General features: G+C 41.3%; 1 protein-coding gene across 1 annotated transcript in view; it reads right to left on the bottom strand.

The window, feature by feature from the left end:
* LOC128687956 (oplophorus-luciferin 2-monooxygenase non-catalytic subunit) overlaps positions 1-22,535 on the bottom strand; it is a 35,248-nt gene extending 12,713 nt beyond the window's left edge. The window contains exons 1-2 of the mRNA XM_053775630.2: positions 21,706-22,535; positions 18,550-18,705 (exon numbers count right to left, since the gene is read on the bottom strand). Coding sequence (XP_053631605.1) covers positions 18,550-18,705; positions 21,706-22,348 — 799 coding nt within the window. The 5' untranslated portion in view covers positions 22,349-22,535. The remainder of the gene's footprint in view (positions 1-18,549; positions 18,706-21,705) is intronic.
* Between the last annotated feature and the right edge of the window lie 314 nt (positions 22,536-22,849).

Below are 22,849 nucleotides of genomic sequence, written 5' to 3'. Positions count from 1 at the left end.
CAAATTCCTGCCTGCCGGTTTCCCTGAATCCTTCATAAATGTTACCTTGCTCACACTCCAACAGTACCTCAAGTCCTGAAAACCATTTGTCTCCATTCGCTTCTATCTAACATGCTCATGCATGCTTGCTGGAAGTCCAAGCCCCTCGCACACAAAACCTCCTTTAACCCGTTCCTCCAACCTTTCCTAGGCCGACCCCTACTCCTCTTTCCCTCCACTACAGATTTATACACTCTCGAAGTCATTCTATTTCGCTCCTTCCTCTCTACATGTCCGAATCACCTCAACAACCCCTCCTCAGCCCTCCGGATAATAGTTTTGGTAATCTGACACCTCATCCTAATTTCTAAACTATGAATTCTCTGTATTATATTCACACCTCACATTTCCCTCAGACATGACATCTACACTTCCTCCAGCCTTCTCCTTGTTGCAACATTCATCACCCATGCTTCACACCCATACAAGAACGTTGGTATAACTCTACTTTCATACAGTCCCCTCTTTGCTTCCAAGGACAAAGTTTTCTGTCTCCGCAGACTCCTAAGTTCACCACTTACCTTTTTCTCCTCATCAATTCTATGGTTCACCTCATCTCTCATAGATTCATCTGCTGACACGTCCACTCCTAAATATCTGAATACATTCACCTCCTCCATACTCTCTCCCTCCAATCTGATATCCAATCTTTCGTCATATAGATGTCCTCTGAACCAAGATTCCACAACATCATGGAATCTTTGTTCAGAGAACATCTACATGACCTTCTTCACGGCTACTACAACTAACCCATCCCTTTGGCTATGACCTACTTCCACTGGGGAATCCCGCCTACCAGTAACAATGCCCTCCTCTGCTACACGTCCCTATTCGCTGACGCCTATATAAGCGCCAGTCTTCTTGTCTGTGGTCCAGAATCTCTACAATCACGGTGCTTGCCACACCAACTCCAAGGCTGAGGGACTAATTACCTCATCTTTTGTATATAGTTCTACTGTCTTCTAGTTATGTCCTAGAATCTGTATTGATAAAGCCACCGGATGGCGAAACGTCTACAATAAAGATACCCAGATGTTGCACATGTGTCTTAACTTTCAGACTATATAGTTAAACTCTTTTCCTGGCTGAGGAACTGACTACCTCAAAAAGCTGATGGACTGATCACATTATCTTTACCTCGCCATTATTCCTACTTTCTATGTATTTATTCATTTTTGTATTTGACTGAAGACGCCTACCATGTAGGCGAAATGTTTCAACAGCAAAGACACTCAACTGTTGCCCATGTGTCTTACTCATCTACTATCGATATTATAGACCATTTTCATAATTATAACTACTGTAGCCCTGTAAATTGTTATAACATAAATGGTTTAGAAAACTGGTAAGTTGGTGAGTGAGACATTTGTGGGACATTTACGATATGTTTCGCCAGCCAGTGATTTCCTCAGTCAGTGCAGAGAAGAATAATGGAAGATGATAAGGAGTTTGGGTATAATCAATTCCTCAGCCTGGAGTCGAGTTGTTCAGTCCATCAGTCTTGGTAGAATTACAACATATGTGTGAAAGAGCTCATATACTGCAGACAGGTGAGTTAAAGCAGTTGAGGATATCACCGATGGGAAAAATCTACTGGTGGAATTTGGCCATGCCTGTAGTTTAGGCAAGTGACTGAAGAATTCCTTGTATCAAGATCCCAAGGTGGTTCTGTCTGACAGATATTACCTCAAACTCATTATCTTCCACCATTCTTCTTTGTACTGAAGAAGTCACTGGCTGGAGAGACGTTTCCTTAATAAAGATACAAAATGTTGCACAAGTGTCTCATTCATCAACCTGTAAATTGTGATGAGGTAGGATAACTGCTCTTAGCTAAGACCCTCACTGGAAATGAGTCAGTCTGCTGACATTCTGACTTCTCTGGGTTATCCAAGGTCACTAACCTTCCGGGTTAATAATTCGAACAAAACCTTCTGTTTTATAAACTGAGTTGAAGTAGGATAACAGCTCTTAGCTTGTAAACTGTGCTGAGATAGAATAATAACTCTTAGCTTACAAATTGTAATGAGAGCAGATAACTGTTACTAGCTTGTACATTGTGCTAAGGTGGGATAAGAGCTCTTGGTTTGTAAATTGTACTAAGGTTGGATAACTAATCTTAGCTTTTAAACTGTGTTGAGGTTAGATAACAGCTCTTAGCTTGAAAATCGTACTGAAGTTGGATAACTACTCTTAGTTTGTAAATTGTATTGAGGTTGGATAACTACTCTTAGCTTGTAAATTGTACTGAGGTTTGATAACAACTCTTATCTTGTAATTGTACTGAGGTTTAATAACAACTCTTAGCTTGTAAATTGTACTGAGGTTGGATAACAGCTCTTAGGTTACCAAATGCTTGCAGAAACTCTTATTCTTAGCACTGTAGCAATCGTAAGCGCAATAATTTATTATATGAAGAGGAGGAAGAAGAGCTGAAGAAGGAGGAGGAGGAAGAGTTAAAGAAGGAGGAGGAGGAGGAAGAGTTGAGGAAGGAGGAGGAGGAAGAGTTGAAGAAGGAGGAGGGGGAGGAAGAGTTGAAGAAGGAGGAGAAAGAGTTGAAGAATAAGGAGGAGGAAAAGTTGAAGAAGGAGGAGGAGGAAGAGTTGAAGAAGGAGGAGGAAGATGAGAGAGATAATATGACAGTAGGATTGCTTTTTAGAACAGTTTGTGACAGAACCAACTAGAGGAAACAATCTGCTTGACTTGGTTCTTGCCAGCAAAGAATCACTAATTAATAATCTTGAGGTTAATGATAAACTTGGGGAAAAGTGGTCACAAATCACTGAGTTTCAATATATCGTGGAATTACCCAGATACCTGCAATCAAATCTCTGTCCCAGACTTTTGCTGGCCAATTTCATGGGATTGAGAAATTACCTGGGTGGGCTAAATTGGATGTCCTGAATATGGGTCAGGTAGGTGAACTTGGTTGCCAGTATGACGTTTTTCAGAGCATAGTTTTAGCTGCCCAGACAACTTTTGTTCCGAGTAGGGAAATTAGATCTAACAAAAATTATCCCAAATGAATGAACAATAGATTAAAACATCTCATTGGTCAAAAGACAGGTATATATAGACTCATCAAAAAGAGGGGATGGGCAGTTAAGAAATCAATATATTCAATTAAAGAGAGAAATAAAAAAGGAATAAGAAGGCAAAAAGGGATTATGAGGTTAAGGTCACAAGGGATTCGAAGACTAACCCAAAAAGGTTCTTTCAGGTATACAGAAGTAAGATTAGGGACAAATTAGGCCTACTTAAGAGTAACTCAGGCCAGATCACTGACAGTGATAAGGATATGTGTGAAATTCTCAATACCTACTTCCTCTCAGTTTTCACCCACGAAAATACTAGCGAAATTCCTGGAATAATAGATTATGTAGAACAGGACTATAATAAACTATGCACGATTGCGGTAACTAGTGACATGGTCCTCAGACAAATAGAGAAACTAAAACATAACAAATCCCCAGGCCCTGATGAACTGTTTGCAAGGGTGTTAAAGGAATGTAAAGAGGAAATTAGCATACCTTTGGCTAATCTTTTTAACATATCACTACAAACTGGCATAGTGCCTGATAAGTGGAAAATGGCAAATGTAATACCTATTTACAAGGCAGGTGACAGGTCCTTAGCTTCGAACTATAGACCAATAAGCCTTATCTCCATAGTTGGAAAATTTATGGAATCAATAATTGCCGAAGCAATTCGTAGCCATATTGATAGGCATAAATTCATTAATGAATCTCAACACGGTTTTACAAAGGGGCGTCCCTGTCTTACGAATTTACTAACTTTTTTCACTAAGGTGTTTGAGGAGGTAGATCATGGTATTGAATATGATATTGTGTGTATGGATTTCAATAAGGCTTTTGATAGAGTTCCACATCAGAGGCTATTGAGGAAACTTAAGGCATACGGAATAGGAGGAAATTTTTTTTCCTCGGTAGAGGCATGGCTGACAAATAGGCAGCAGAGAGTTTGCACAAATGGGGAGAAATCAGAATGGGGGCATGTAACAAGCGGTGTTCCACAGGGGTCAGTGTTGGGCCCGTTGTTGTTCGCAATTTACATAAACGACATAGATGAGGGAATAAATAGCGACATAAGCAAATTTATTGTATGGTTCCTGCCTCCACTACATCACTTGCTAGAATATTCCACTTCTTGACGACTCTGTGACTGAAGAAATACTTCCTAACATCTCTGTGACTCGTCTGAGTCTTCAGCTTCCAATTGTGACCCCTTGTTTCTGTATCTTCTCTCAGGAACATCCTGTCTCTGTCCACCTTATCTATTCCACGCAGTATTTTGAATGTCGCCATCATGTCTACTCTGACCCTCCAGTCTTCCAGTGTCGTCAGGCCGATTTCCATCAACCCTTCTTCTTCGGACATTCCCCTGACCTCCGGAATTAACCTTATTAAAAACTTTTGCACTCTCTCTAATTTCTTGATGTGCTTGACCAGGTGTGGGTGCCAAAATGGTGCTGCATACTCCATTAAGGTTCTGACGTACAGTGTACAGTGTCTTGAACGATTCTTTACTAAGGTATCGGAACGCTATTCTCAGGTTTGCCAGGCGCCCATATACTGCAGCAGTTATCTGGTTGATGTGTGCTTCCGGAGACGTGCTCGGTGTTATGCTCACCCCAAGATCTTTCTCATTGAGTGAGGTTTGCAGTCTTTGGCCACCTAGCCTATACTTTGTCTGCGGTTTTCTTTGCCTTTCCCCAGTCTTCATGACTTTGCATTTGGCGGGGTTGAATTTGAGAAGCCAGTTGCTGGACCACGTGTTCAGCTTGTCCAGGTCTCTTTGAAGTCCTGCCTGATCCTCATCTGATTTAATTTTCCTCATTAACTTCACATCATCTGCGAACATGGACACTTCTGAGTCTATCCCTTCCATCACGTCATTCACATATACCAAAAATAGCACTGGTCCCAGGACTGACCCCTCTGGGACCCCTCTCGTCACAGGCGCCCACTGTGATACCTCATCACGTACTATGACTCGTTATTGCCTCCCTGTTAGGTATTCTCTGATCCTTTGCAGTGCCCTTCCTGTTACATGCGCCTGATCCTCCAGCTTCTGCGCTAATCTCTTGTGAGGAACTATGTCGAAGGCCTTCCTGCAGTCCAGGAAAATGCAATCAACCCACCCCTCTCTCTAGTGTCCTACTTCTGTTACTTTGTCATAAAACTCCAGAAGGTTAGTGATACAGGATTTGCTTTCCATGAATCCATGCTGTTTGTCATTTATAAGCTTATTCCGTTCCAGGCGCTCCACCACTCTCTGATAATCTTCTCCATGACTTTGCATACTAAACACGTCACTGACACTGGTCTGTAGTTTAGTGCCTCGTTTCTGTCTCCTTTCTTAAAAATGGGGTCTTCATTTGCTGTCTTCCATACCTCAGGTATTTGCCCAGTTTCAAGGGATGTTTTGAAGATTGTGGTTAGTGGGACACACAGCGTCTCTGCTCCTTCTCTAAGGACCCACGGGGAGATGTTGTCCGGTCCCATCGCCTTTGAGCTATCAAGATCACTTAGCAGCTTCTGCACCTCCTCCTCAGTTGTGTGTATGTCATCCAACACTTGTTGGTATATTCCTTGTTGGTGTTCCCCTCTGTGCTGTCTTCCCAGAGCCTTAATATCTCTACTGTAAACACTTCCTTGAATCTCGTGTTGAGCTCCTCACATACCTCTTGATCATTTCTTGTGAGTTCCCCACTTTCTTTCCTCAGCCTGATCACTTGGTTTTTGACTGTTGTCTTCCTCCTAATGTGGCTATACAGCAGTTTCGGATCAGACTTGATTTTCGATGCTATGTTGTTTTCGTACTGTCGCTATGCCTCTCTCTTAATCTGTGCATACTCGTTTCTGGCTCTTCGACTAATCTCCTTATTTTCCTGGGTTCTATGCCTTATGTACTTTTTTCCATTCTCTAGTGAACTTAGTTTTTCCCTCCCTACACCTTCGGGTAAACCAGGGGCTCGTTCTGGTCTTCCCAGTATTTCTGTTGCCCTTGGGAACAAACTTTTCTTCTGCCTCCTTGTGTGAGCGCACTTGTGTTTGTGTGAATGTGTGCTCGCGCGCACGTGTGTGTGTGTGTGTGTCAAGGAGGTCGTTGTTATCAGTGTTATCCACCTGTATTTGTACCCAAGGTTTCTTCATATTTTAGATAAAGACACATATGCACACTGCTTACAGGTCCTCAAACCTTGCCCATCACACCTCAACTGTATTACTACTCCCTCTGTTACCTCTACCCTCTCAACAATTATATATATACATATATATATATATATATGTATATATATATATATATATATATATATATATATATATATATATATATATATATATATATATATGTATATATATATATATATATATATATATATATATATATATATATATATATATATATATATATATATATATATATATATATATGTGTGTGTGTGTGTGTGTGTGTGTGTGTGTATATGTATATATATATATATATATATATATATATATATATATGTGTGTGTGTATATATGTATATATATATATATGTCGTGCCGAATAGGCAGAACTTGCGATCTTGGCTTAAACAGCAACTATCATCTTGCCATATAGGACAAGTGAAAATTTGTGTATGCAATAATTTCGCCAAAATCATTCTGAACCTAACGAAAAAAATATATTTGATTGTGTTTGTTTAGTATTAAATTATCTTAAACGTATTTAAAATATATTTAGTTGGGTTAGGCTAAAATAAATTGCTCTTGTTATAATAAGGTTAGGTAAGTTTTCTAAGATTCTTTTGTTGCAAAATTTAAAATTTTTACATTAACATGAAGTGAAAAAAATATATTTTTAAACGTATAAGAGAAAATTTCAGAAAGGGCTTAATTTTAAATGAGTTCTTGCTAATTGACCAGTTTTACATATTCGGCACGACATAAATATATATGTATATATATATATATATATATATATATGTGTGTATATATGTATATATATATATATATATATATATATATATATATATATATATATATATATATATATATATATATGTAAATATAAATATATATATATATACATATATATATATATATATATATATATATATATATATATATATATATATATATATATATATATATATATATATATATATATATATATATATATATATATATATATATATATATATATATATATATATATATATATATATATATATATATATATATATATATATATATATATATATATATATATATATATGTATAATAGCGGGAGTAAGGTGGCAGGTTGTTGAGAGGGTAGAGGTAACAGAGGGAGTAGTAATACAGTTAAGGTGTGATGGGTAGGGTTTGAGGACCTGTCAGCAGTGGAGTAACATACAAAAGAATTCCCTGGTGCAGACGTGACGGTGATGGCTGATGTCATCTAATGGCAGTGTCCAGATTGGATAGTGAGCGGTTTGCTAAAACTGGTAATGCCGTAGAAACCAGATTTTTTGTTGGGTGGTGCTGGTTACTGCTATCATGGTGGCCTCTAAATACTGTCAACGTCGTCGGTCACTTCCATCTATAACTTAATTTATCTCTTCCTAATCTTATGAGGTGGTCTTGCTTGCTCCTGCATTGATCACAGACATTTCTTTGGTAGTCTCAGTTGCACGCATTTTTATGTTCAGGTATTCGTATTTGTAGGAATCACGTTGTTTTGCCCACATATTATCACACTCTCCACAAAGTATGGCGGAGATCCCTATACCGGTGTCAGTATGTCTGCTTCCTTATTAAATCTCTGACAGTGGTCGAGGAGTTAGTAGCTATTTTAAACTGACTTCCTTTCATTGTCAGGGATACGTCTGAGGTTACGTTGTTGACAGGCAGAACAATATATTGGGCTGGTGTTTCCTCTTTAGTATCGACGTTGTTCCTGTTTAGAATGCGTATTGAACGTTTTCTGCAGTCAGTGATGTGTTCGTGTGTATGTTTACAAGTGTTCTAAGTGTCAGTTTGACACGAATAATTACTTTATTTTTCATTGTATTATTGCTTTCTCGCTTTGTCTATGTGTGTGTTTTTTTATGATAAAGCAGTCAAACTAGGCTGAAATGGGTTTACACAGATCCTGGGTAAACAATAGATTAAAGCATCTCATTAATCAAAAGAGAGGCATTTACAGGGACTAAGGAAAGCAAAAAGAACTTATGACGATGAAGTCGCAAGGGATTTGAAAAGTAACCCAAACCATACCACGGTCGGGGTTAGAGCCCGCGATCGCGGGTTCTAACCCCGACCGTGGTATGGTTTGTTTGAAGTCGTGTCAATATGGTTTCTTTCAGGTTATACAAACGTAAGATTAAGGAAAAGATAGGCCCACTCAAAAGTCATTCAGGTCAGCTCACCGACAGTGATAAGGAAATGTATAGAATTTTAACACTTATTTCCTCTGATTTTATGCAGGAAGTTACTAGTAATTTTCCAGAAATAATAAACTATGTTGAACTGAACGATGAAAGTTATGCACGATCCTGGTCACTAGTGACATGGTTCTCAGACAAATAGATAAATTAAAAACCTAACAAATCTCCAGGGCCTGATGAACTGTACGCAAGGGTTTTAAAGGAATGTAAGGAGGAACTTAGTGAACCTTTGCCTAGTCTTTTCAACATATCTCTAAGACTGGCATAGCACCAAATAAGTGAAAAATGGCATATGTGATACCTATCTACAGAGCAGGTGAAAGGTCCTTAGCTTCGAACTACAGACCAATAAGCCTAACCACCATAGTGGGAAAATTGATGGAATCTATAATTGCCGAGGCTATTCGTAACCACCTTGAAAGACATAAAGTGAGCAATGAATCTCAGCATGGTTTTACAAAGGGGCGTTCCTTCCTTACGACTCATGTAGTGGTCGGAGAAATGGAAGATGCAGTTTACACTGACAAATGCAAAGTTCTATGTGTTGGAATGGAAAATAACAATGACACTTATAAACTAAATACTGTAGATCGTAATATCACTGATTGCGAAAATGACTTAAGAGTTCTGGTTAGTAGTAATCTAAAACCAAGACAACAGTGCGTAAGTGTTTCCTCAACAAAACGAATAGAATTCTTGGCTTCATATCAAGAAGTATTAATAGTAAGAGTCCTCAGGTTATTCTTCCACTCTATATATCGTTGGTTATACCTCATTTAGATTATTCTGCATAGTTCTGGTCACCGTATTATAGAATAGATATAAATGCATTGGAATAAGTACAAAGAAGGATGACTAAGTTGATCCTATGTATCGGAAATCTTTCCTATGAGGATAGACTGAGGGCCCTGAATCTACACTCTCTAGAAAGGCTTAGAAGTTTCAAGGTGGAAGAATTTAGATTTAGGAAAGATATAGGAAAGCACTGGTTTGGTAATGGAGTTGCGGATGAATGGAACAAACTTCCAAGTAACGTCACTGAAGCTAAAACCTTGTGCTGTTTTAAAAATAGGGTGGACAAATACATGAGTGGGTGTGGGTGAGTGTGAGTTGCACGTGACTGACTTGGGCCAGTGGATCCCATGTTGTTGTAGATTCGCCGGTACAGCGCCCAGCCCTGGCCTTTTCCAAGACGTGGCCCGGCCTTGGCTCCCAGGAATGGGAGTGTCTTGAATGGCATGCCAACTGCGCAGCAACTGGCGATGCGAGGAAGGCTGGTGAAGCTGCACAGCAGCAGACAGTGTCAGGAAGGGCCGAGAAGGCAGCCATTACAGAGTCGATTGGAGCCACACCCTAGCTTTAGCCAGTGGCTGAGTGCTGGGGAACAGCTTTACTGTGATTGGTCGATGGGAAGCTTGCTAGTGGCGTGAACCGTTTTGGAGTGATTTGAACTTCTTCCTTGAGATGTAGTCCACTTCAATCAGGTTTTTGCTATCTGTTATACGATGGGTGACGCGTTGAAGCATTTGTTCGAAGGTGTAGACATGCTTCGAGTAGCAGGTAAACTTAACAGTCCCATCCTGAAGTCGTTGATGAATTTCTTGGGCAATCATTTTGTCATTGTATTGGTCAGTTGTGTAGAATCAGACACCAGGCAAAGCTATGTATTCAGGCTCATTATCGAGGGCAGACACAGGAGGGCTGGCAGTAGTGGCAGTTGAAGGAGTGACTGATTAGGCCGGGGCAGCGAGAATTATATCACGATGCTGTACCGTTTTAGCTCTTTTGGCTGGTGGCTGAGACGGGCGAGGCGAGGTCGCTGATTGGTCCATTGCAGTGGTAGTAGAAGAAGGCGGTGGTAGCCTCTCATTGGTGGGATTTAGAGAAGTCTCGTCACATGGAGGCGATGGTGGTGGTGTAGCTGTGGAAATGTTGACAATATTTACGTTGGACTTGATGATGTCTGTCGAAGGTGGAGATTCAGGAAATGTAAAGCTGGGCATGTTGTTTAGCCTGAAGAGTTCATTGATGGTATAATTGAAGAATCCAGGTACAGCTACATCGTGCACATGAGCATACATAATGCAGTAGAGAATTTTGGTGGGATCACCGGCAGGTATCGGTGGAAATGTATTACTGATGGAGGACACAATTTGAGTGGCCTTGAGAATTTTGGTGGTGTTTGCTTGTGGTGTTGTAATTGCAGCTGTGTTGAAGATTGAGTAGTGTTTTTCTTTTGCTGTTCTAGTTGTTTCTTGAGGGGATTTGAGCTAGAGTTCGTCACGGCCACGCTAGCTGGAGATTCGTCTGTAAAAACTTTCATTTGTGGTCACAGTGGTGCCTATGCTAACCTTCCTATGGTGTAGAAACATACCTAGTTGGACGAATCTTATTGTGGTTAGCTGGTCCAGTGGCTAACGCGACGGTCTGGAGTTTTGAGACTCTCTGACCGCGGGTTCAAATCCCGCCTGTGGTATGGTTTGTGTGCATACATCATTGTTGAAATATTGTCTGGTAGAGGAGAGGCGGTGAGTGGTGGAGGCTGCTGAGTGGCTTGTAAAATCTTGGTGGTGGTCGTCTGAAGCTTAGCTTTTGCAGCATAAGTAGGAGAGTTTCCTGTAGACTTCTTAGTTTCTTCTTTCAGTTTCTTAGAGAGGATATCCTTGCGTACTGGACATTTGGCTGCAAGAGTATGGTGATCACTCTTATAGTTGATGCAGGTAGGAGCAACAGTGGAAGTGCAAGAGTGAAAGTCGTGATCTGCAGACCCACAGGTGGAACATATCTTCTTATTCTTCACGTGGCAGTCGGCAGTAGAGTGACTGTACGAGTAGCATGTCCAACAAGGTGTTATGTAAGTGAATCGTTCAGGCTCAATCTGTCGAGGGTTGATGAAGTAGTAAGAGATGGCCAGGCCATCAGACAGTGCTCTGGTCGCCATGGTAACGTCCAGAAACGTGACCTTGAGCATCGAGGAAACGTTGGGGATCTTCACAACAGAGTCAATCTTGGCCCAAATGTTGAGGTCTTTAAGTGATGACGTAATTTCCTCGACAGACATGCTCGTGATTAGCCTGTCAAGACGTTTCATGAACACAGAACGTTTTGCAAGCATATATGGTGACGTGGAGATGGTAAAGCCACGGTCTTCTAAGGTCTTCATGGCTGTATGTGCAAGTACTTTGTCAGCTTCAGAATCATCGAGAAAGGTGACGATGAAGGCTTCTTTCAGTGAAGTAATCTTGGAGAATTTGGCTTGAAGACAAGTGTTGAGTGAGGCTACAAGCTCAAGCTTCGTGGCGTCGTCGACGACAGCAGACTTGGGCTTAATTCTCACACGATGAGACATCGTGGAGATGGTAGAGGTTCTCCTCCCCAACGGGGATCGTGGGGAGACTGAACAAGGAGAGCTGCTATGACCTGCCGAGGCGAGAGTCAGAAGCAGAATCTCTTGGTTAAGATGGTTGTAGCATCAGTGGTGATGAATTTCTCGGTCTCTATATCGTTAGTACAAACCACAACAAAAGCCTCTTTGAGCGATAAAATCGCATTACATTGGACTTGCAGAAGGCCGCTAACGGCAGCTGCCAGTGTTAATTTGGACGAGTCATTGATTGTCCCGCTTCTCGGTTTAATCTTCACTCGGTCTGAGTAGTGCATCAGGGTGAATACGGGAATGCTATGATGTGGAGTCTGATGAAATCTGCGGAGAGTGGATCCGATGTATGTGTATAATGTTCGCCAAGACCGGAGTCCTGGCACGGTTCTTAATCTTGTGATGACCCGTCCGGTGCATTGCTCCCTCCTTCTTAAGTGGATGTAACCTGAACCTGACTGGCCTAGACGAACAGGCGACTTGGACCTGCCTAGCATTGGCCAGTAGGCCTGCTGCAGTGCTCCTTCTTTCTTTTATTGGTCTTCGAATTACTAGCACCAACAGCCTGGTTGATCAGGCCATACACCGGGACCGAGCCTCTAGGACGTTGACCCTCGGACCACTCTCCAGGTAGAAGTCTGGTCACATTCTAGTACACAGTGGGGTAGTGTGTGTGAATCAAGTTGATCACATAGTTTACAATGTGTATGATGGAGGTCGTTATTGTAAGGGATTCCCACCTGTATCTGTACTCATGACCTCTCTATTTATTAGACAGTGGGAGTTATATCCACATTATATTTTATGCTAGTTTCGTTAGATCGCTCACTAAATCAGTCTTTAATGTTTAAGTGTTAAAGAATCCGCATACACTGAATACTGTGCTCGTGACTTTCTGCAGTAATACTTACTGAGCATAACAATGTTTACGGGTGTCCTAAAGGTCAGCTTCGCATGAATAATTAATTATTTTTTAAATAATTGCTTTCTCTCGTGACGTGTACTTAGCTCTGTGAAGACCTGTTTGTGTGCTCTCTGTGAATCTGAACCAGGATGCCCTCTCTTGAGCAACTTTACCAGCAGCTGAAAGAAGAGCTTAGGGTTGCTAAGCAGGAGATACGTCGATTAACGGAGGAGAAGAAGAGGATTCGTAGTAATCCTCCTGTAGTGAGTCCCCAGGTTAAGAGAGGAACTTGGTCAGTGGCCGGACAACATGGAACCAAGCTGAGGATCAAGAAGACTGTTGGAGAGGCAGACACAACAAGGGCCCAGAAGACTACTGTAGAAGCTTCCAACCCATTTTCGGTGCTACCCGACGAATGTGGGTGTTCTACTGGGAATGTCACAACGAGCACCAAGGAAGCGTTGGCTGACGTGAGTGAGACATCCCTAGAAACCCCAACGAAGACCATCACGACGGACGACGCCAAGGAAGGTAAAAACATTGTTGTTGGTGGGGATAGCCAGAATAGGTACATGGATAGGGCATTCTGCTTGAAGGATAGGAGTAGGAGGCAGAGAATGTGTTTTCCTGGGGCTGGGATGAAGGATATTGTTAGCTGTCTGGATGACATCATAATAGGTAATGGGAGCAATCCTATTATCTGTCTCAGTGCTGGAGGCAACGATGTTGGCAGACGTAGGAGTGAGGATCTGATTAGCGGTATAGGTCAGCAATAGAGATAATTAGGAAGAAGGGTGGGAACCCTGTCATATGTGGTATTTTGCCAAGGAGAGGAGTTGGAAAAGAATGGTTGTCCAGGGTAATTGGTGTAAATTGCTGGCTGGACAAATATTGTAAGGAAAATGTGGTAACATTCATTGACAACTGGGACCTCTTCAATGGCAGAAATGACATGTATGCCAGGGATTGGGTTCACTTATCTAGGTTTGGGGTGGGGGCACTGGCAACGGCAGTGGAGGGAGCTGTTAGGGCTTTAAACTAGGAATAGATAGTGGTATGGGTTTTGGCGAGAATACAGTGAAGTCCCAGTGTAGTAATACTATGAGTTCTAGGGGAACTAGTAATAGGCAGAATGAGTTGATGGAAATAAATGGTATAAAATTCCGACACAGTGGAAATATGAACACATATGCAGTTTAATGTGATCCTTTATTGACAACGTTTCGCCCACACAGTGGGCTTTTTCAAGTCACAAACAGATCTGTTTGTTACTTGAAAAAGCCCACTGTGTAGCCGAAACGTTGTCAATAAAGGATCATATTAAACTGCATATGTGTTTATATTTCCAGAATGAGTTGATATTGGAAAGCCAATGGCACTAGGCGACAAGAACAGTAATAGGTTTAGTAAAAAAAAGATATGAGCAGGAAGGGTAAAGAGAAAGGTGGGTCTTTAAAATTATATTAAGCTAATAGCCGTAGTGCGAGGAATAAGATGGATGAGTTGAGATTAGTTGCTAGTGCAGGTAACTTTGATGTATTTGCAATCACTGAGGTGTGGATTAATTCCAAAAGTCGGGACATGCCTTCGGAATGTCACAATCAGGGTTTTAAATTGTTCCAAGCAGATAGAAATATCGGTAATTACAAGGGATTATGTATACCCCTGCAAGGACATTACCAGTGATAGACAGGACAAGCGTCCATCCTCTGCAGGGGTATACATAATCCTTTTTAATGACTGCAGCAAATTATACGCGGGCGAAACATCAAGATACCTCCAAACACGTATTTCAGAACACCAATACGCAAGTAGGTCTGACGATACGAGAAATGCCTGCGTACAACACCGTAATTCACACAACCATTTAATAAACTTCAGAAACTCAAGACTTATCGCCAGAGAAGACAACACTCAGTACCGAAGAATCCTGGAATCATCGCTTATCTCTATATCCGACAACTTCAACCAGAATAATGGCTTCTATAACATAGCTGAACCACTTGCCAAGAAACTTCTTCAGCACTATCCTACATAAGAGCATAGGAATGGAGGAACACTGTAGAAGGTCTACTCATATACCTATCCAATCTCTCTTCCAAGCTACCTAAGAGTTTAGACTCTATAACCCCACCCGGTACATCATCAGATGCAGCATTCTCCACCTGACCTCAGCATTCTGAACCTGACTATAAATACTCGCGTACCTTCCACCCAGGTAGATCTGTTTGTGACTTGAAAAAGCTCACTAAGTGGGCGAAACGTTGTCAATAAATGATCACATTATACTGCATATGTGTTTATATTTCCATTGTGTCGGTATTTTACACCATTTGTTTCCACAAATATTAATTACTGGAATATTGTTAGTGTCTTCCTGTGTAAAAACCGAGATAAAATAATTATTTAAAATCGAGCACATTTCATTCTCTTTGACTCACGAAATCGTAATGACACGATTGCAAACAAACCATACCATAGCCAGTGGACCAGCTAGCTGGTCCAGTGGTATGGCTAGCTGGTCCAGTGGCTAACGCGACTGTCTGGAGTTTTGAGACTCTCTGACCACGGGTTCAATCCCGCCCATGGTATGGTTTCATTCTCTTTGTCAGTAAGATGCCCATACTTATTTTTAAGGGGACCTATCTTATCTCTAACTTTTGTTCTATAGACCTGGAAAAAACTTTTTGGGTTATTTTTCGAATCCCTAGCAACTTTAATTTCATAGTCCCTTTTAGCTTTTCTTATCCCCTTTTTAATGTCCCTCTTAATGTCAATATACTGATTCATAAGATGACCCTCACCTCTTCTGATACGCCTATAAATTCCTTTCTTATGCCCTAGTAGATATTTCAGCCTATTATTCATCCATTTTGGGTCATTTCTATTTGATCTAATTTCTTTATACGGGATAAACGTTCTTTTAGCAGCATGTATAGTGTTCAGAAAACTGTCATACTGATAGCTCTCTTCGTTACCCCAGTCAACAGATGATAAGTGTTCTCTAAGCTCATCGTAATCCGCTAAGCGAAAATCTGGGACTGTTTCTGAGTTATCCATACTTTCATTCAATGATAAATGTAATTGATTTGTGGTCGCTAGCACCGAGTTCCTTGGAAATTTCTACATTATTAACAAGCGATTCATTGTTTGCCAGAACTAAGTCAAGCAGGTTATTTTCCCTTGTAGGCTCTGTCACAAACTGCTTCAAAAAACAATCCTGAACTACTTCTAAGAAGTCGTATGATTCTAAATTCCCAGTCAAGAAATTCCAATCAATATGACTAAAGTTAAAGTCTCCTAGAATTACTACATTATCGTGCCTTGTGACCCTGACAATTTCCTCCCATAGTAGTCTCCCCTGGTCCCTATCTAAGTTTGGGGGACGGTATATCACACCTAAAATCAATTTTCATGCCCCTCTGAAAATTCTATCCAAACAGACTCTGTATGTGTTACTTCAGACTTCAGACTCTTTACCCCCTTTTTTATGCAACAGTTCAAGCGATCTCGGACATACATTGCCACCCCACCCCCCATCCCGATACTTCTATCTACTTGGAACAATTTAAAACCCTGAATGTGACATTCCGCAGGCATGTCCCGACATTTTGAATTAAACCACGTCTCAATTATGGCAAATACATCAATGTTACCTGCACTAGCAACTAATCTCAATTCGTCCATCTTATTCCTAGCACTACGGCTATTAGCATAATGTACATTGAAAGACTCTCCTTTCTCTTTACCCTTTCTGCTCATTTCTGTTTTTCTACTAAACCTTTTACTGTCCTTATCACCTAGTGTCACTGGCTTTTCAATATCTACCTCCTTCTGCTTATTACTAGCTTCCCTAGAACTCATAATATTACTACACTGGGACTTCACTGTTTTCCTGCCAAAACCCATAGCTATTCCTAGTTTAAAGTCCTAACAGCTCCCTCCACTGCAGTTGCCAGTGCCCCTACCCTAGACCTAGATAAGTGAACCCCATCCCTGGTGTACATGTCATTTCTGCCATAGAAGAGATCCCAGTTGTCAATGAATGTTACCGCATTTTCCTTACAGTATTTGTCAAGCAAGCAATTAACACCAATTGCCCTGGACAACCATTCATTTCCAACTCCTCTCCTTGGCAAAATACCACATATGACAGGGTTCCCACCCTTCCTCTTAATTATTTCTATTGCTGACCTATACCTGCTAATCATGTCCTCACTCCTACGTCTGCCAACATCATTGCCTCCAGCACTGAGACAGACAGTAGGATTGCTCCCATTACCTCTCATGATGTCATCCAGACAGCTAACAATATCCTCCATCCCAACCCCAGGAAAGCAAACCCTCTGTCTCCTACTCCTGTCCTTCAAGCAGAACGCCCTATCCATGTGCCAAACTTGGCTATCCCCAACAACAACAATATTCTTATCTTCCTTGGTGTCGTTCGTCGTGACGTTCCCAGTAGTCGACTCACATTCGTCGGGGAGCACTGAGAATGCATTAGATGTTTCCACAACAGTTTCCACAGCAGTCTCTTTCTTCTTCATCGTTTCTACCTTTCCAATCGTCTTCTTGATCATCAACTTCGTTCCATGCTGTCCAGCCACTGACCAGTTTCCCTTTTTGACCTGAGGACTCAAAACAGGAGGAGTACTACGAATCTTCTTGTTTTCCTCAGTCAGTCGCCGAATCTCCATCTTGGCCATCCTCAATTCTTCCATAAGCTGTTGGTAAAGTTGCCCGATGGAGGGCATCTTGGTTCAGTCCGTAGAGGGCACACTCGACACGTCCTCACTGAGCAAAGTACAGGTCACCTGTAATTCATGACGACTCTTCTATGAACTGAAGGTGATGGTTCTACTGACTCAGTATGTCGTTGCTACTATCTGAAGAAATTGCTTCTACTCACTAAAGACAGTTAGAAATGAATGTTATGGTGATATCGACGACATATGGACTGAAAAAAAACTACTCGTGGCGAAACGTTCACTTTAATAACATATCCTGAACTGTGATAAATGATTTAGAAAGCCGACAAGTTGAAGAAAGAGACACTTATGCAACATATGGGAATCTTTATTGAGGGGGCTGCTTTTCAACTCAATATATCCTTGGTTAGGCCTCATTTAGATTATGCTGCTGCACAGTACTGGTGACCGTATTACAGAGTGGATATAAATGCACTGGAAAACGTACAGAGGATGACAAAGTTGATCCCATGTATCAGAAATCTTCCCTATAAGGATAGGCTGAGGGCCCTGAATCTACACTCTGTAGAAAGGAATTCAACAGGGGGGGTATGATTGAGGTGTATAAATGGAAAACAGGAATAAATAAAGGGGATGTAAATAGCGTGCTAAAAATTATCTAGCCAAGACAGGACTCACATCAATGGTTTTAAACTGGAAACATTCATATTCAGGAAGGATATAGGAAAGCACTGGTTTGGTAATAGATTTGTGGATGATTGGAACAAACTCCCGAGTGCCGCCATAGAAGCTAAGTCGTTGTGTAGTTTTAAAAATAGGTTAGATAAATACATGAGTGGGTGTGGGTGGGTGTGAGTTGGATCTGACTAGCTGGTGTTATTGGGTCAGATGCCGTGCTCCTTCCCTAAGTGGATTTGACCTGACTGGGTGGGCCAATGGTCTAAGCCGGGGGTTGACATGAACCTGCCCCGCATGGGCCAGTAAGTGAGGAGATACGTATGTAGAAAAATGGCTCAAAGAACTTACAAGTTGATAAATTAGACACATGTGCAACTCTTGGGTATCTTCAATGAGGAGATACGTACCCGATATGCCACCGGGAAGGACGTACTTGATGCTGTTGTAGTCAAGGTGAATCGAGGCCCCGAACACCTTGATGTGAATGGCGTCTGTGTGGATGTGGGTCAGCTCATTCTCGGACAGGTTAAGCCACGTCAGGTTGGCCAGGGTGCTGAATGTTCCTGTGGAGTCAGTTGACCTGTGTTAGTCGCCTCTAAGAATTGCGTTGCTCATCTCCCCAGAAGTGTGTTGGTCACGTATCAGAATTGTTGCTCATTGCCCTAGAATGGTGTTTATCATGATCTAAAATTCTGTCCGTTATGTTCCAGAATTGTGCCAATCATGTCCCAGGATTATGATAATCATGTGTGTTTGTCGTGTCTCATATTTTTTTCTCCTGTCCCAGAATAATTAGAAATAGTTCAGACTTATGTTAGTCGTACCATAGAATTGTGAAGATCATGTCTTAGAGTTGTGAAGGTCATGTCCCAGAATTAGGAAAATCACGTCCTAGAATTGTGTTGGTCATGTCCTAAAATTGTGTTATCATGTCCAAGAATTATTCTGGTCATGTCTCAGAAATTTTAGTCATGCCCCAGAATTGTATTACTTCGAGCTATATGTGGCCCCCTCCCCCCATGCGTCACCCAAAAGCTTAGTAGCCAAGCATTGACCACGAGCACCATTTATTCCTATGTATCATCTCAATTTAACATCTAAGACTACCACTACCCTTAGGACGCTGCATACATGTAGGTTAAGGATCCACGTAAAGCAATAAAGTAACTTAACGGGTGTGCTAACACCCACAAAACTTTCACTATTTTCAGACGTAGGGTACAAAATCTGAACAATAAACACTTTGTACTGCTAATTTTTTCCATTCTATTTTTACACACTAGTAGCACTGCCATGCATTACATACACTTAACATAGAACACTGAGTAAACTAAGAAAAAATCTCACTGTATGGAGATAAACAAGTTAAGAATGAACTAGGATTACCTACTCTTAGTCCTGTGGCGCTGAGTGACCTCGTCACGAGATGATACCAGACAATATTTTATCAAGTTGTAGATGGTAGAGTGATACCTTTAAGTTGTGGAAAGAGACACTTGTGTACAGTTCAGGGAATTTATTAAAGGAATCGTTTCGCCACGAGTGGCTTCATCAGTCCAAAACATTAAGATTACATAGTCCCACATTAAGACTGAAGAAGCTACTCGTGGCGAAACGTTTCCTTTAACAAATTCCTTGAACTGTACTCGAATGCCCTTTTCCACATAAATTACTAAATAGGACAGTCAGATGAACCAAGCAGCTCATGCCCCTTGCTTCCAAACCTTTATTCTGACTTGAAATACACCTTGTCTCAATTTTTGTATTATCACAATAGCCCTCTACTCTTTACCTCGGTGTTCTAAACCTAGCACCAACCAAGTCAAATGAAAACTCTTCAACATCTTACAACTTCAGTGTTGATAAATGGTTTGAAAAACCGATGGTAAACGTTCATCCAGCTCACGTATTCTGCTAGGTGCCCAGACTGGCAGCCCAATGAAAAATAAAGGAGACCAGATTTATTTATCTTGGCCCATGATTGCTTTGGTCGTATCCCGGACTGCGATGATCAATAACAGAAAAAGGCACAATACCGTGACTAAAACGATACACAAATAACCCGCACATAGAAGAGATGAGCTTACGACGACGTTTCGGTTCGGCTTGAACCATTTACAAAGCCACACTGTGACTTTGTAAATGGTCAAAGTCGGGCCGAAACGTCATCGTAAGCCCCTCTCTTCTATGTGCCGGTTATTTGTGTATTGCGATGATCATTTCCCAGAAATGTTAATTATGGCCAAGAATTGTGTCGGCCTTCGTCCAAAATTATTAGTCATCTACCAGAATTTTGCCTGTCAACTATAATGTGGCTTGTCATCTCTCAAAACTTTGTTAGTCATCTCACAGAGTTGGCTGTCATATTACAGAACAGTGTTACTTGTCTCCCAGAATTTTGATTCGCAATGAATTGCTGCCTGGTAAATTTCTTGGTGGATACATTATCTATTTTGAGTTAAGTAGAGAAGAGTCTGGAGGGATATAAGAACTTCGAAATTTGAGATTAGAGTGGTGAGTATGGTGAGGTGAGGGGTGTATTGAGGATGGGATGAGTACAGTTTGGTAAGGATGTGATGAAATTAAGACACATGTGCAACATCTGGGTATCTTTATTGTAGACGTTTCGCCATCCAGTGGCTTTATCAATACAAATTCTAGACATAACTTGAAGACAGTAAGACTATGTACAGAAGATGAGGTAATCAGTCCCTCAACCTTGGAGTAGGTGCGAAGAGCCACTGGATGGCGAAGCGTCTACGATAAAGATACCCAGATGTTGCACATGTGTCTTAATTTCATCTTGTCGGTATTATATACCATTCTTGCACAAATTGGTAAGGATGTGTTGAGGATGAGGTGGAAGTGAGCGCTGTGAGGATGTGGTGAGAGTGTGTTGAGGATAGAGTGAGGGTGTGTGCCTAGGGTGACTGTGGTGAGAATGTAGTGAGGGTGAGTGTAGGGAGAGTTAGTGTGTTGCTGGTTGTGGATGTGCTGATGGTGTGGTGAGGGTGTGTTTATTGTGTGCTCCTCTCCTTAACACACTATTCTCTAGTCTATCATCACTCTTTCCTCCTACATTAGCCATTATATTATATAGTATTTCACCTCTACAAAGGTTCATAGCAGTTTGCAATTGTAGCTTTTGTTTCTTGTGTTGACGATGTCAACAAATCTTTTATTGATAATATAATATAATATAATATAATATAATATAATATAATATAATATAATATTTTATTACCCTCAAACTCCCATTTGGTCTATTTATAAATTTCCAACTGTATGTAATCTGGTAACTCTAAGGGTATGGCCATCTTGTCCTCAAGACATCACCCAGTGAGTAAATCTTCGTAGAATTCTGCCTGCATTAACTTCTAAAAAAGCATAGACAGAGAGGTGTATATTATATTCAGTGTAATATGTTGATTTTTTCTAAGAAGTGTGAATGCCTAGCACAGGTACACCATCAGTTGCTTAGCTAGTGGGAGGATCAACACAAGATTAAGACCGCGCAGGAAGACATTTCTGCCAAAATTAGCAATACATATCAATGTATTTACCTGCGAACAAGTTATTGAGTTCTGTACCGAAAATGGAGATTGCTCGTAGTGAAGGAGTGTCACTGAATACCGAGGGAGACAGCGATGTCAAAGGATTTTTTCCGATACTGAGGGAGGTCAGCGTCTGAGATGAGATTTGTGGGAGCTCGTAGAGCTTATTGTCGCTTAGATTCAGGTCCAGGAGGCTCGTAAACTGTTTTATATCCTCAAAGCAGAACGACGTAAGACTGTTGGAGCTGAAGTCCAGGCTGTGAGCGATTGAGTAACTGGCGGAGAGAGAACCGCTCTCCACCTCCTCCAGAGCGCCACCGTGGACGTAAATCTCTTGGAAGGTGACGTTGCCCAAGTCTCCAACCCTCAGCACTTTTATATCAGTATTGTACTCAATAGTCAGTGAAGTGAAGGCTGGGACTGCTAAGCTGGAGAACAGTTCGGCCAGCTGAGCCTCGCTCCTAACTGCAGAACAATCCAAATGTGTAGTCTTGTCAGGAAAGGAGAAGCAGACACAGGGAGAAATATCTTCGGAATTAGGGCAGATCAGGTCAACTCGATTATTGTCTTGCGCAGCTTTGTCGTCCCCATGACTCTCTGCACAGAGAAACACCACGAGAAGCATACACACAGCTCCTTTGTAGAGACCCATGTTGTTGGCCTTGAAAAGTAGCTTCGTTTTGAGTACTAGGAAAGTCTAGGGTAAGCTGTAACGCAACTGGTTGAGACAGTTCCTGCAACGCACTACACAATATACGTCTTACTTTCGGTATTGGCGCGGAGAACGAGTGGGGTAACTCGTGGTATGATAACTTATCCCAGTCTTGTGTGTTTGTGAGTGTATCTGATATCATGCAGCTGTGGGTGAGAATCTCAGCGATAGTCAGAATCATTGCCAGCTGTCTTCACCGTCGTACGATTCACACACACACACATACACACACACACACACACACACACACACACACACACACACACACACACACACACACACACACACACACACACACACACACACACACACACACACACACACACACACACCTTCTGCTGCTACTAACCCGTCTCTTTTCTCCTTTACTTAACTTCCTCTTGTCTGCCCCACTTACTTTCCTCTTCCTAACTTATTATTTTCTAATCTCTTTCTTCCTAC

Source organism: Cherax quadricarinatus, chromosome 2, assembly GCF_038502225.1.
Source record: "Cherax quadricarinatus isolate ZL_2023a chromosome 2, ASM3850222v1, whole genome shotgun sequence".
Taxonomy (NCBI): Eukaryota; Metazoa; Arthropoda; class Malacostraca; order Decapoda; family Parastacidae; genus Cherax; species Cherax quadricarinatus.
The sequence above is the reverse complement of the archived record's forward strand: the minus strand, read 5'-3'. Positions and strand labels throughout refer to the sequence as shown.